This window comes from Adiantum capillus-veneris, chromosome 17 (genome assembly GCF_014529385.1).
Source record: "Adiantum capillus-veneris isolate H3 chromosome 17, ASM1452938v2, whole genome shotgun sequence".
Lineage (NCBI taxonomy): Eukaryota > Viridiplantae > Streptophyta > Polypodiopsida > Polypodiales > Pteridaceae > Adiantum > Adiantum capillus-veneris.
Genome location: NC_140947.1, coordinates 84,629,035 through 84,645,028, shown reverse-complemented (window position 1 = coordinate 84,645,028; position 15,994 = coordinate 84,629,035). Strand labels below are relative to the sequence as shown.

At 43.5% G+C, this 15,994-nt stretch overlaps 1 protein-coding gene across 1 annotated transcript in view; it reads right to left on the bottom strand.

The window, feature by feature from the left end:
• Nucleotides 1-1,633: 1,633 nt before the first annotated feature.
• LOC147437605 (uncharacterized) overlaps nucleotides 1,634-15,994 on the bottom strand; it is a 46,487-nt gene continuing 32,126 nt past the window's right edge. Inside the window, exons 3-4 of the mRNA XM_086486584.1 lie at nucleotides 2,201-2,323; nucleotides 1,634-2,112 (exon numbers count right to left, since the gene is read on the bottom strand). Of these exons, the coding sequence (XP_086342710.1) occupies nucleotides 2,050-2,112; nucleotides 2,201-2,323 (186 nt within the window). The 3' untranslated portion in view covers nucleotides 1,634-2,049. The remainder of the gene's footprint in view (nucleotides 2,113-2,200; nucleotides 2,324-15,994) is intronic.

Genomic DNA, 15,994 nt, shown 5'->3' with positions numbered 1-15,994 from the left:
CGAGCGACCTCGAGAAAGCCGTGTATAAAGTGACTGTCTAGTCCATGCGCAAGAAGAGTGTATAGTCCATAGGGATGTATTTTCTCTCGAATCCTCATGTACAAATACATAGCAAGAAGCACTGTGTGAATCCTCAAAAAAGTATATCACAATGTGCCTAACTTGTTAGATATCTTTGTGTCGTACTAGTGTGTCTTAAGCTTATGCAAGGCCGATGCTACTCCCCACACATGGATCCCTAAATGGACCAATGTGAGCCCTACCTATTACTTTGAGAAAGGATACAAAAATAGAGAGGCTTTACAACACGACGTAATAATTATAAATCCTTACTTAGATGTGCCTCCTTTGTGAGGCATTGAATTTGGATGACACTATAGTGGTAGAGATCCACTCCTAGCTCAATTACCATAATACGCTCTCCCGTTAAGAACGTAATTTTCCTTAGTTGTATGTCAAGTAAAGAGCCTACAGTTGAAACCACATAATAGATAGATCACATACGTGAAAATTCCTTGAAAACTCCAAAAATCTTATCATATGCCTCCAAAAACCCACATACTACATATTCTAGTGTTTCACACCCCTAGAATAGTCAATATGTATCATATCTTGCCTCGTCAACGTATCATTGGCCACAACATCACCCAACATCAAAGATTCATGTCGTCTTTCAATTTAATCCTACTAAATTTGCAAGGGGCCCTTGCCTCTTGCAAAGCCCTTCCATACACGATGCCACCTAAATCAACAAATAGGCAACAAGTGGTGTGCTATCTCAATTGGAAAATCGGCACCATAGTACCAGGGTTTTTTTCCAAAACAATCCTACAATGTTCCTTAAACCGGTGAATCTACACCATAGAGAGAATGGTACTCTCTCTCAACCAATGACATATGTGTACATGTGAGCAATGCTTAGAGTTGAACTTGTATGCGTGAAATTTTGTTGGGTTGTATATAAGGGAAAGAAGAAAATGGAGAAACATAATTGAGGCATGGTTTTCATGAACAAAAACAAGCAAATGAGACGACAAATCAAGTTGTGATGCTGTAGCAACCCTACGTTGTTGCTCTTGTCCGGAGGTCGAGTGAAGGGGGGTGCATCATTGGCAAGGCAAGTGTTGTTCACCAACTAGACTGGATGTACAATGAGTCCTATCTTGCCTTAGGGGCATTTGTACTTTTTTTCTTTCTTTAATTTTAGCAGCTTTTCTCAGAAAAAAAAATGTGGTAAGAATGCCAATCCTCTTTCAAAATGAAAAGTGGCCAACGTGTATTAGCGATAAAGTTTCAGATACAGTTTTATTGGATGCCAGCTGCCTTCAACTTGACAACTCGACTGCTTTTGAAAAGGGAATCACCATCAAAGGCCGCCTTCAGCTTCAGGTTCGGGTTTCAATTTTCAAGCCAGCTGGCTATGACCCTTCAATAGCTCTACGAACTGTGAAGTGTGCCAAAGATGGCCAAAAGAGCTGGACACTTAACGCAAATTTGTTATTTATCAAGGATTCACATACACGATAGTTTCTTATTTCACACCACCACAATACATCACTCAAAATGCAGAAGACGTGATAGCACCATGGAAGAAAGACATTATTTAGTGTTGTTGGGCATCAAAATTGGCATCACTCAGGAACACAAAAGTCATCATGCGCCTCTTATATCCTCAGTCTTGCCAAGGAAAGCTATAACAAATAGATCAAGTTTGGATTTACAGATACACACACTACCTTTGAGACATAGGCACCTACCCCTGTACACATACCAGGCTGTTTTTTCATAAAGCTCTTGTGCCTCCTAGCACAACTGAAAACTACAAACACAGTTTGGTGTATGTGCTTGCTTCCCAAAGCTATCCCAAACTAAAGCAAGCTGACCTGAACTAGTAAATAGGAAACTTAAGCATAGAATAGAATCTTTGATTTGACCATGGCCAATAGTTGCAAGTACCTAGACACATAGGTTTTAAAAAGGACCAAAAAGTGGAATTGCCCTGCATGTCCAAAGCTCTATTTAGATCAGTACCAAAAGGCTTAACCCTCTTCATGATAGCTGTCCACTTTCCGCTGCCACACGATACATGGCGTCTATCAGCTTTTGGGTTGCCTGCAGAACAGAATGTCAGAGCCAAATCAAGAATATCTATGCATTTACAATGCATATGAAAACGAGACCAAAAAGAGGCTATGCTTACTCTATTCACGATTGAATTCAGTTCAATGAGGAAGCCAGTCCACTCATAAAGCGATGCAGCATCAAAAAACATAATCAATGAATCAGAAACTTCAGCATCGTCCTCTCGAAAATCACGTATAGACTGGAAAAAGCATAGAAAACGTTTTTTCAAAGTTCATCCTCAAATTGGACAGCAAGGGTGTTGCATAAGTCCATTTACCTAATAAGATACAGCGGTGCATTTTGCAAAAACCAAACAATTTCAAGATTGAGCCCCAAATGTGGACACTACAGATGTATTTGGACCACTAGCAGTTTTCCATACAATCTTGTATTTTCCATCAAGATTAGATAACAAAAAATCACAATTTTGTAATCCTGTTGTTATTGATGTTTTTATAGCTTTTCTCAAAGTAGGCGTTAAAGATAAGTTCTATCGGTAGAATTTGGTGCGTTATTCAGATACATCACTATGAGACGAATAAAAGCCATAAAAAAGGCCACACTTAGAGAGTTCAGGAGAATTTTATGCAGCACTAAACCTGCGGCAATAATTTACCTTCAGAATTCCTTCAAAAGCTATCCGCATAAGGCCAATTTGGAAACTCGCCATGACAACACTGTGAAAATGGAAAATGGACAGGCTACATAGAAGGGAGAGCACTAAAATGAGAATTTCATACAACACTCCCCAAGGAGAGAATACAAACTCTTAGCAACAAGATGGCATCTAGTTCTCCCATGCAAACTGTCCTTGTAAATGTAATTGAAACTCTTAAAACATAACAATTTCTGTAGTTTATTTTTCTTTATATGCCTTCATGGCATGATGCCCAAAGTGAAATGTAACCAATGGTGTACTTGATAGGTCCTACTGTCAAACTTTGGCCTCTACACAATGTTAATATGACAGGTCTTTTTTCAGGAAAAGTGGCTGTATACTGTGTACGAAAGAGATCTCTAGGGATGCTAAACGGCCTATCATGCAGAGGATGTACAAGACGGGGAATACAAGAATGTGCTATGGACACATCAAGGTGGCATGTTGGAAGATCGCGGAGGTGCGTAGTGCCAGGTGATGTGGCAGGACTGAAGCATGTCCTAAGGAAAGAGTATCTACGCCGCTCTGCTGCCCTGGAGCCTAGAGGAGCCTGCTGAAGTATTCCATGGGCCACGAAGAGCATGCAGCAGCTTAGTCTAAGTAGAACTCAGTAGATTTCAAGATAGCCGATGTCAGTGAAGATTGCGACGTAGATTGTGAGCACAACAGGCCTTCCACATGGTCCATGATGTGATGCTGCAAATCGTAGTAAAAATTGCACCTATCTAATGAATGTCACACCGATGTATAGTGTCTCATCTATATTTCAAAGATGTAAGCATGAACACCAGATCTTTGGGAGAGCCATGAAAGATAGCATGCAAAATCACAAACACTATGCAATTGGCCCCCACATCACAAACCCATCATGAATGCTCACACTAATAAGCAAACAACATACCACTCTCTAGATTGGTTGTGCATACTGGTCACTGATTTCTTTGGAGATTTCAGGGATACTGGTAGGCTGACAATTTATTACTGAATGACTTTATGTAAAGTACTTTTGAAATGGGAATCCCTAAAATGATTCTGTACATCTGCACTTTCATGTGTAATGTTTGAGTGCCTGTTTTGAGAGACAAAATATTTGCAGCATTTTTGTCTTGTTCACCTGAGGAGTGATGTGGATATGATAATAACGAGGTTTAGTCAATCAAGACACCTCTAAGAGAACAGCGCGGTCTGGGTGTGATTGCTAAATAAGTTACAACAATCATGATTCTACTCTTAAGAGCTCGACTGGGATAGTGATGTGAATGTTCAGTGACTGTTGTCTTTTGCAAGTGCTGGATAAAAGTCGTCTAGTGTGTCGCTACTCAGAGTCGGTATCTATTGAACTAGTTTTGTCCTATGTCTGTTTTTGCAGGCGTAATCGAGGGTTATTACAATTTATTCAAGAGGGGGATATGCCACAAAGCGATGACGTGGAATGACCTAAAGGCCGGACTCTAGACACAGAGGGGTCAAAACCCTAGTGAAAGATGCAGAAGAAGTTTTATCAACTTTCGGCCTATTTTTTTTAAAGGCCAGTGTTCCCCAACTTATGGGACCCTGTCTGATGGGGCCCAAGGGGACACAAGACATTAAAATAAAAACAGGGGGCCCTACTTGCGTAAAGACTGCTGACGTGACACATCGTACGGATTTTCACGATTTGCGGCAAACTACTGACATGGCACAACGTACGAACCCTCGCGATTTGCAACGCGTTTTGCAGTAGCTTGTAGCGCTAGCTTTTGGGGCAAGATGCTTTTGAACTTGAGGCTTTTCATGTATTGCTTTTGGGCCAGGAGCCTTTATAAGAGTTGCCAAGGTCTCTCTTTGGCAGACTAGCTTGGGAGCACTGTTGAGAGAAGAGGACCCTCGAACATTGTACTTTGTGAAGCATAATAATAAAGAAATACTGAGAAGTGGCCCCAAAGATCTCTCTGGGCGAGGAACTCCGCCATGGCGTGCCCTTACAGTTTTATTCAATTCGTTCAGTTTTCTCACGTGTGTTGCATTAGATCTTCAGCTTGGAGTGTCCAAGTCTATTACAGTGGTATCAGAGCTTAGATGATTCTTCTTCTACAAAGGATCTGATCCCTTTACTTGCAGTACACGCCAGGAGGAAACTATGGCACACAACCACTCAGGTTCAAGAGAGAGTAATGGAGATTCAAACGTACATTGACCATCTACTGAAGATTTGGAAGAGTACGACCGTCTGCACCTACTGAATGCGAAAGAATGGAGATGCAGCATCAATAGCAGGTCGACACTTGTGCTCAACAGATGCTTCATTATTTCAAGGATCCTCAGTATGCAAAATTTTTGATCAAGCACCCGCTTGACGAGATGCATTCTCGATGGCGTACTGTAGCGAAGTGTCTCGTGCTCTCTACAGTGAGTGTTGCTCAGTGCAATATGCAAGAAACCTCACTCCAACAAAAAGAAAACATCACACTAAAATGGAACGACGACTCAAAGCATAGCAGACTCGAAACTCAGTGAAAGTCTATAAACTCAAAGAACCATATAGACTTTGGCCTGGTAGCACACTCATCTCCAAGCCCAGACTCAAGGGTTCAATGGGGGTGTCGAGGCTCCAATCATAGTCATAGGGGACGCCCATTTTTGGGCTTCCCGTCTCCAGTTTTCCATCCCACCCTCTTTTTCACACTAAAACTTCATTTGAGCCCCGTCCTGCGTCCAACGTACCCACTCCTCGGGACGCGTCCCTTGTGACTATTGGCTCCAATGTGCAGGGGCGGTGTAGACGTGCCGTGCATGAACTCTAAGGCTCGAGACGCAAGACGCTCGACCATACACAGTAGATGATGATGATGATGATAATGATGTCTCGAACCACACATATATATCTCCTAAAGAGACACCAACGGTTAGCGGATATCCCAATCTTGTTAAAGCCTATCTCCAAACAGAGGTGATGGTGATCTGGCCACGATGTCCACTAGACCACCATCCGTATCACTTGCCACGTGTCATTACCTAGGCGAGAGTCCGTCTCGTGGGAACTTATGACCAACTGTAACTAACTGCCAGTCCTATGCAGTGATATTGTAGCCCTTGTCACGGTAGCCCTACTACAGGTTTCCCGCCACAAGACCACTCACTATCCTGGTGAGAACGAACAGTGAAACTAGAGAGAACAGCGAAACAAGTAGGAAAAATGCAGCCCACTTTGACTAAAGAAGTTGATGTGTGGAGAAGTTGATTTGTAGTCGTATAGCGGACATGCAGACTTCACATTGTGAAGTTTTCGTCCTAGTTACGACCAATTGATATTGTGCTAATTCTTTCTATCTTTTGTGGTGCGTATGCCCTATCAACTACCTTATTTTTGTGCTAATTTTTCCGATTTAATGTTAGTAACGCATAGTCTATTGCCATAGAGAAGATAACCATCTTGTAAAGTAAATGGTTCTTCTTTCTTCCCTAATGCAAGGGCTGAAATCACATCTCTAAAATCGGGTTCAATAGCATACTCATCTATCATTGAAGATAGATCATTGTGAGTTGCTATGGAAACCGCATTCACTCTCGGTCGTCTTGAGAGTGCATCGGCTACTTGATTATGCTTGCCAGCAATGTGAGCAATATGAAAATGAAATTGCGAAAGAAAATTTGCCCACCTCATTTGTTTGTCGGAGAGCTTGGTCTGCGTCATGAAGTACTTAAGACTTTGGTGATCCGTTCGCAGAATGAAAGGAGTCCCCAATAAATAGTGCTTCCATGAGTCTAAGGCATATAGAACTGCAAGGAGTTCTTTTTCGTATATGCCTAGAGCTTGCTCAACAGGGTCGAGCCTTCGACTCTCATAGCCTATGGCGTGCCCTTCTTGGAGCAGAACAGCCCCAAGGCAATCACCACAAGCATCACATTGGACCTCAAATGGTTTTGAGAGATCCGGTAGTGTAAGCACAGGTTGAGAGATAAGCTTTTCTTTAAGCTTTTCGAAAGCATTGTTCTCCTTAGCAGACCATGTATACCTAACATTTTTCTTTGTTAGGTCATGTAATGGTCCTGCAATTCGTGAGAACTTTTCTATGAAGCGTCTATAGTATGCACACATACCTATAAAGCTTCTTAGTTCATGAAGATTCCTTGGTTTAGGCCATCCTTTTATTACCTCTAACTTGGATGGATCCATTTGGATTCCATCTTGAGAGATAATGTGACCTAAATATTGAATCTCTTGCAAGAAAAATTCACTTTTCTTTCGATTAACATAAAGTTTATTCTCTCTTAAAACTTGAAATATTACCTGGAGATGTTGCTTGTGTTCCTCCAATGAATTGAGTAGATGATAATATCATCAAAGAACACTCCAGTGAAGGTTCGATGAGGCCTGAACAGCTTCTCCATCAAGCGGTTGAATGTGGCTGGTGCATTGGTCAAGCCAAAAGGCATGACAATGTATTCGTAAAGACCAAATGTAGTACGAAATGCGGTCTTTACAATGTCTTGATCAACTATCCTTATTTGATGATAGCCACTTTTTAGGTCAATCCTACTGAAGTAGGTCGATCCTTGTAGCTTATCAAATAGGTCTTCTACCCTTGGAACGGGAAACCTATTCTTGATAGTGATCCTATTTAGTGCTCTATAGTCGACACACATACGATATGTGCCGTCTTTCTTTTGCACTAATAGCACAGGTGAGCAAAATGGAGATGAGCTAGGCCTAACCATGCCCTTCTCAACTAACTCATGCACTTGCCGCATAATCTCCTCTTGTTGAGCTTAAGAAACTCTATAAGGAGGTTTGTTAGGCGGTGAACTTCCTGGAAGAAGTTCAATTGCATGGTCGTCATTACCTCGTTTAGGAGGTAGCTCACAAGGGATGTCGTCAATAAAAACATCTTGAAACCCCTTGAGAAAATTAGATAACTCTAATTCCTTTTGGTTGCTTTTATTTTCTTTTGTTAAAGCATTAGGTTCATTTTGAGAATCTTTAACAAAAATCATGTACACGGAAATAGAGCTCTTTATTGACTTGTTGAAAGCTGGTGTATGTACAATGGGGATGGTGTTACCCATCTCCTTAGCATCTATATACATGTCCTTTTCCCTGAACTTAAAGGAGATTCTCCTTTCAGGAAATTTAACATCGGCAGCTAGGCGGTCAAACCATGGTGCCCCTAGGATTACATCCTCATGCTTGAGAGGAGAGATAAAGAAGTCCTCTTTGTCCACATAGCCTTGGACATGAAGCCTCAATTTCCCGATTAAGGGAGTGACTGAAGCTTCTTGCCCCTTGAAGGCACTGTCTGCGGGTAGGATATCTCCCATCTCGTAGGATTGTATGCCTAGCTTGGTGGCTAACTCCATAGATATGAAATTGTGAGTAGAACCAGGGTCAAAGAGAATAAAAGCATCATGTTCTCTTACCTTTCCCCAAGCATGGCATAGAGAAGATCCTTTGTGGTGAGTTTGGTGAATCTCCTCCTCTTGGATTTCAACCAAAGAAGCTCTAGGAGGATCTTGGCGGTTGTTCTTTTGGGGACAAGCACGGTATACATGCCCTTGTTCGCCGCACTTGAAACACCGGTTATCTTTACATAACGCTCAAGCTCTTCAGGAGAGAGTTTATTCTTTCCTTTGTAAACTCCCTTCTCTTTAGCCTTGTTGGAATTGCCCTTAGGAGACTTTTGGACATTGTCCTTCCCCTTAGGCTCATTGGAACCCTTGTTTTCCGGGGGCTTATTATTTCTTTTACCCCCCGTTTGGAAATTGATTCGCGAGGCCACCATAGTATGGTGTATTACCGCCGATATGGTACGTGGCCTTTGGGAGTTGACATACTCCGCCATTTCTTCGGTTAAGCCCGCACAAAATTGTTGCTTTTGCTCTCCAAAATCCAACTTTTTGAAGACAGTGGCTTTGAGTTGTAGGTCCCAAAACTTGTCTACATATTTGTGGATGGATTCATTGGGAGAGAGCTTTAAGCTTCGCCATTCGGTGAGTACTTTGTCTTTGGCATCGGTGGCCAAAAACTGCTTCATAATGGAAGCTCTTAAAGCCTTCCATGTTCGTGGAGCTTCACCGTTGGCTCGTAGACTAGACCACCATTGTCTGGCGGACTTTTGAAAGTGCATAGCTACATGGCGTAGCTTAGAGGACTCCGTGAAGCCCTCATCTCCAAACGCCGCATCGAATTGCTGGATAAAGGCCAAAACTTTGTCTGTAGCACCAAAGGTGCCATCATAGGTAAGGAAAGAGATTCTCTTCCCTCCCTCTTTGAATTTCTTCAGCTTGGACGACCTCTTCCATGCGGCATAGGATTTCCTATGGCCTCTTCTTTTTGATGGTTCAAAAGTTGCACCATCACTTGCTTCAGAAGATGAAGAATTTGAAGAAGGTGGAGAAGAGGGTGACCTCTTTCTCGCCTTTTTCTTGTCTTGATCTTTGTCGTCTTCACCATAGCTTTCATAAGAGGAAGAGGATGAAGAAGATGGAGAAGAGGGTGTCCTCTTTCTCGCCTTTTTCTTCTCTTGCTTTTTATCATCCCTCTTTGAATTATGGCGTGGAGAAGAGTGTGATGGTCTTCTCCGCTTTGGTGGTGATGGAGAGCGTTTAGCCCGCCGTCTTCGTGGAGCCATCTCCGCCGAGGTGACGGGAGACTCGCTTCTTTCTCGTTCCTTCGGTGGAGGCTCTTGAGTTCTCCTTTGGGAAGGAGATGCATCATCAAGAAGTAAGTTCTTGAGCCCTTCATATGGATTCTCTTCTTCTTCCCGAATCGGAGAGAGACCTCTTTTGGTAGTCTCACAAGGAGGCTTCCTAGGTGTTCTCTCGTCATGGTGATGAGCTTGGAGAATCCCGTGAGCACGGAGCTGCCGTTGCACTTCACTTTGGAGAGATGGATTGCCCATGGCTTGTTGAAGCCTAGAAACTAGATAGTTAACAAGCATTGAAGCATCATTAGTAGCTTGCTCATGAGCAAAATCAAAGTTATCAACATTAATTTCACTCTCTTTACTATTGTCAGCCATTCTAACAACTTTTAGGTGTAAACTTTTTATGTGTACTTTGGCACTTCAAGCCCTAGTTGCTACTCCTCTTTACCCCTTTAGAAACAAGCTACTGTACCCGCGGCTCGAATACCATTAATTGCAAGGAATAGAAGAGAGGGTCTTTCGACACCAAAACAGCACCGGCTCCTGTCAAGCTTCTAATAGCTTAATAGTGGTTAAGCCGTAGGCAAGCCCCGTAGGACTCCACTATTAAGACCATAGCTCTCGACGGTGATGCCCCGTTAACTGCACAAAGGCAGGCGCACTGCAAGGCTGAAAAATCCCTATTCTACTTACTCACAGGCAATTAATAATACCAACCATTTGTAGCTAGCTTGAGGACCTCCCTTCTTGAGCAAGAAAAGAGAAACCTTGAGCTCTGATACCAATGTAACATTTAATGGCCTATAATCTTATGTGTAGCGGAAATTAGCATGAACATAGTGGGCATTTCATTAGAATAGATTCCTAATGAGAATTACAAGAGTGCTTGGGTGGAGAGAGCAACAAAAAGCATAACACCTAGTTAGATAGCATCGACAATACTTTCAAAAGAGAGAGAGAAATTAAACTATTGACAACAGTTGAGGACCGGATTTGCATGGAGCCGGTCCCCCCTCCAAAAGGCTTTGTATTATGGTTTCTCCCATCAAGAGAGACATTGTACAATACAATTCTTTGTGTTCCTTCAAGACTAGCTAGTGCAATGAAGATGGAAGCTTCATACACCAAGCAAAACACTTAATCAAACACAACTTGAATTATCCCCGTTCTCAGACCCAAGACCTCACACACCTTCGAAGATGGTGAGAGCTAGCAGGGTATGAGAGTAGATTGAGAAGAAAAAGAAGTATCTTACGAGAAAGATGTACATCTCCTCACATAATCACTCATATTAGCATAGCTTAGCTTAGTAATTAGCTTGGTAGAGAAGATGAGCATGCATTGAAGCTTGGCTCTTGGTTGGATTTGCATCCACATGCCAAGAAAGTGTTGATGTAGGCTTCTATCTCACAAGCTTGGAGTAGGTGATGAGCTCTCCATTAAAGCTTGGGAGGAGATAGAGTATTTTCCCTTCACACATGGTCAAGTGTGAGAGTGTGTGTGTCAATGCCAAGCAAAAATCAGCCCCCCCTCTCTCTTGGGCGAGCCCTAGCTGCTAATTAGGTCTGGCTTTTGCCTCATTGGACCTCCCCAGGTCAAGCCAATAAGAATTAAGCAGCATAAGTGATAGCCTTCTGACATGTGTCCCCCTTTCCCCTTTTGTGAGAGCTTTAGGTAATTAAATAATTAAACTAAACTCTCATTGGACCCCTTTGCCTCCTGGCCAATAGGAATCAGGCAAGCCATGGGGCTCCTGAATGCTCATTGGCCCCTTGGGAGACTGCCCAATAGTCTTCTAGGAGACTTAATTCTCATTGGTTTCTTTTATTAAATGTTTTTAAATTAATTAAACTAGATTTACTCTAGCTTAAGTCTCATTGGTCCACTTCAAGGGTCTTCCAATAGGAACTGGGCACACCTTGTGGGCATCTGGCCTAGGGAGCTGACATGTGTCCCTCATTCCCTTTGTGTAAAGGGAGCCTGTGTGTGTGTGTGTGGCTTTCTCTCTCATCCCCTAGCTTTGGGGCTCGCCCCCTCCCATGTAGGGATGTGCAAAGACTTTTAGGGCATACACAAAGCATCCAATTTTTCCTAGGGTTGACCTTTGGACACAACCTTTGAATTTTGGAACCTTAGCATTTTGGAAGTCTTAATGGGCTGAACCTTAGGGTCTTTTTGGCCCATTGTTTCACATGGCTCTTTTGCAGATGGCCCCCCCTTTGGATCCCTATTTTCCCTCCTTTGGATCCCTACTGTGGCCGGTCTGCTAGCTTAACCAATATTCTAGCTTTTTCTCCCTTGGCACTTCCCCACATTAAATGATCAGTTTAATATGAGAAAATCTTTTAGGAGAATTAGATATTGATTATTATGACATGGTGAAACTTCTTCTGCTGCTTCTAGGGTTTAGGCTTCTCGGCCGGGATCTCTAGGTTGGCTTTGTTCTTCAGTGGCTTGACACATCAACAGTTTGTGACAACCATGGAGGAGATCTATAATGGTCTCCAGGACCTATGCACAAGGCATCCTCCTCAATACTCTCCAAGACACTCGCTGTAACTATGGGTGCAAGTATCTACAATGAACTGTACCATCTCAGAAAGAGATCATATCCAAGGTACTAAATAACCTCTACAAATGCCACTGGCCATCTCCTGAGTCCATCTACTTAAACTCACCTCATATGTACCCAAAATAATAGCTGCCTCTCTGATCTTCCACATTGTCACTACCGATGGATGTGGCCAATCTGGTCTGATGAGGAAACTAAAAGGTAAATACCATGAGTTTGATGTTGAAAGCCATACTAATCTCCCCATGGCATCCTCTTCAACTCTAAGAGCTCCTCGCTATACTCATCTGACATCCCAAGTGATTGGAAGAATCATGAGCTCTATCACTACTGTAAATTCATTCCAATAGCTAGCTTCCCTGCTTTTTAGAGATAGACTAGTCCTGAAAGTAGGAGTGTCTCTACAATAAACATATGACCTCTTCTCTTTGTGGCTTGAATAAGCAAAACATCTATCTCCAAAGGATATGGTCTAAACATCTCCTCTAGTGTCCTCCGAGGTCAAGCAAGCATAAGCTCAAGGGGTAACCAAGCTAAAGGTGGGGGAGGCAAATCTGGCATGGCTTCCTCTCCTATCACACAGATCCGTGAAGAACCCCCAACCTCCAAAAAAGCTTGAGAATGGCTGGTTGAAACAATTTTGCAAAATCATGCCAACCGCTAGGGTTCGAACACCTAGACAGACTGCAAGTAAGCTCGGGCTACAGGGGTAGACCGCATAGAGCAAGGGCAGATATTGGGCAGCTGTTGCAAGCCTCAAGCAACAACCCTGTCATGTACATCAAATAGCAGCACACAGGTGAGGTCGTGCAAGGTGCAGCGTGTAGGAAAGATGCGGGACCAGGCAACTGTTGGTGCACGACAGCACAGGCTAGGGTTACAACTCTATAGATTACGGCTGTGTTAGAGTTCAAGCATCTCTCTAGATACTTCCAGTCGGTCCCAATTTCTAGCACTCATGTATAGCTCAGGGTTTCGGCTTGGTTCCTTGGCCATTAGGCTCCTGCAGGCTGCTGTTATTTTTCCCATAGCTCTTTTGGGCATCCGGTGCCTATTTCCTGCTCTTTCCCATTTATGAGGTCATGGGGGCTGGTGGACAGCTGGCTGGCCAGCACCTTTGGGGGTATTTATGCAAGGCAGGAACTAGAGGGAGAGTGTGTGAGCAGAGGACCTTGGGTGTAGGATGCAGGTGCCCCTAGGGGCAGCAGTCCCGGGAGGGGCAGTGGGTAGGGGGTGCAGATCAGCCTAGCGTTTTTGCTACAGATCAGCCCCAATGTTTTCCCATTCAGCCCTAGCGTTTTTCATCCCCAACAGTAGAGAAGCACCACCGGCAGTTATGGGTAGCATTGTTGATCTCTCCTTGTTTCCTCCTCAGGGCAGCCCGTCCCGTGGCATTCAATGCAGAGGCAAAGCACCTAGTTCTTGGTGCAAGCCTAGGAGTGCAGAGACCTACATGTCCTCTAAATGGCAGCCATGCTTGTAGCCTTGAGGCATGTACCACTCTTTCTCCATTGGTCTATTGATGCCAGGAGGAGGATCAGTCCAAGAGAGAGAGCCATGTGGAGACCATGACAGTAATGTGGTCTCTCATCGTGACGCATTACGGTACAATGCAGATACACCTCTGATCCACTACAAAGGAAATCATATGCTCGGAATAGTGCCCTCCAACAAACCCCAATCAATTCTATCATAAGCCTTCTCAAAATCAAGAAGCATGAAATCTATTGGTTGTCCTACTTGAAGAGCCCACTCAACTCCCTCATAGAAAGTGAAGATCCAATACATTGTTCCTTCACAAAATCTGTCTGTGAAGCATGTATGAGATCGGGCATAAAGGGGTTTCGAGCGCATACTAATCATGCAAGAAAAGATGTCATACATGGAAACATTGGAGTGATCGGTCTCCACTATCAGAGGGACCCTTTCGGTACAAGAGAAATGAGTCCCGAACACATGGAGGCAGGAATCTCTCCTATGTCAAAAATGTGTTGTAAGCCTGAAAGCATAACGGGACTCCATCTAGGCCAACCATTGTCTCATGCATCTCCTCCATAGAGAAGGGGGCTAGTAAAGTGTGGCACATAACATTTGTAACCTCAGGCTGAACATGAGACCAACCTCTGCTCTGGCATGCCGACATCAATGACGGCAGTAAACAAGTGCTCAAAATAATCTGAAACTATGTCAAGGACCTCATCAGGATCTGCATGCAACTTGTCAGTTGAATCTCATCAGGCCCGGATAGAAATCCCCTTGGGACGCTCCTTGAAGTGTGCAAAGCAATCCTTATTCATCCTATCCGCTTGGATATCTATGTCGATACTGAAGCATGATAGGCAAATTTAGATTTCTCAAGACAAATGCAATGCCATACCACAAACCATGAATGTGATGGATCGAGCCTCCACATATTATCTGTAGGTTGACAGGATTGTGTGTGGCTTCTTATTAATAGAACACATCCTACACTACTCAAGAGAAACCACATAAAAATAAACCAATTCCAATAGTTGTGTAGTGTAAGCACTAGAGAGACTTGGGATATTGAGAGATTGAGAATGTGGGTTCAATGAATACATGTATTTTTAACGTACAGTACTCCGCCTTTTGAAATGTTTTTTACGTACTATTGAAAAAATGTGGACTATTTCAAAAGTCAGGCTGGGCTCTTTTTTTTTCCAAGAAAAAGATCCTTCCATTAGTTACTAAAACTGCCCGTAGGGCTACAACCACCTCTACTAGAGAGGGCTACATCAAAGACAAGGGGAGACTCTCTTAGTGAGAAAACAAAATATGCACAATAGGGCCTGATGTACCCATAGTAGCCAACAACACCTGGTTGGCCACTACAACTCTGCCTGCCAAAGAGAGCCGTGCCGAACTCCAATGCAACAACTTCCTCCGAATGGACACGAGGAGGGGAGCAGTGTGCTGCTTAGGGGACAAGTCCAGGCCAACCTGATAACCCAATTAACGAACTACGGTGCTTGGGGGAATCCACCTAAAACCCTCACCTGGTGACCAATCAGGCATAGGTGCATTGCCAACCCAAAAATCTACTGTCTTCCTCCAATTGACCATTGTGCCTGATGTACAACACAACCTCAAGAGCCTGCTCACACCTGTGCAGATTGGCCTCCTGGCCCTCCAAATACAAGAGTGAGTCGTCAACAAACTCAGCGTCTAGAAGCTCATTTGCCCTAATAGGGAGCTCAAGACCACGCAAGCCAACCTGCTAAGAAGTCAAAAATCTACTCATCGCCTCAACATACAACAGAAAGAGAAAGGGGGCAAGAGGGCAGCCTTCTCTAACCGATCGTGTGAGCAAGAAACGCTCCCCTCGTCCCTCTGCCGAAAGCACCTGACTGTGCGCACGCCTGTAGAGAGCTGACACACCTCTGATCCAAGCATCTGTGAAGCCCATCCTGCGTCCAGGAAGTCCCAGTCAACTCTATTGTAGGCCTTCTCAAAATTGAGGGGTATCACCAAATCCCTTGGAGTCGTGCGAGGACAAACGCCTCTCAGAAAGTGAAGATGTTGTCAAGGATACTACGCTCCTTGACAATTGACAGCTCTCTCATGGAGGTATACTCAATTCTAAGCCTTAACAAACTTAGTGACTTCATCAAATTGGGGTATCCTCATTGCATCTTTGCATGCGGATTGTCTCTTTCTTCTCTTGGTGCATCATCATGTCTAGAAAAGAGTAGAAACCTAAAGGCAAAGCCCTAGCAACGGCTGGTACCTCCTATGCAATGGCTGGTGAAACCACTAAGAATGATGACACTAAGCCTCCTCCTACTTCCTTCTGCACTGCAAAAATGAAATGAAATGTTGTATTAACGTCTTCAAAAGGCCAAAGTGACCTAAGAGACCAGGAAGTTACAATGCGGTGTATCTGATACAAAGTTAGATTAACAAAATAAATTAAACTAGGATAACAAGATATAAATACTGCGGAATCCTAAACTAAGCTAATAGGTGTTAAATGCGAAAGGCGTGAAATGTGTGAAC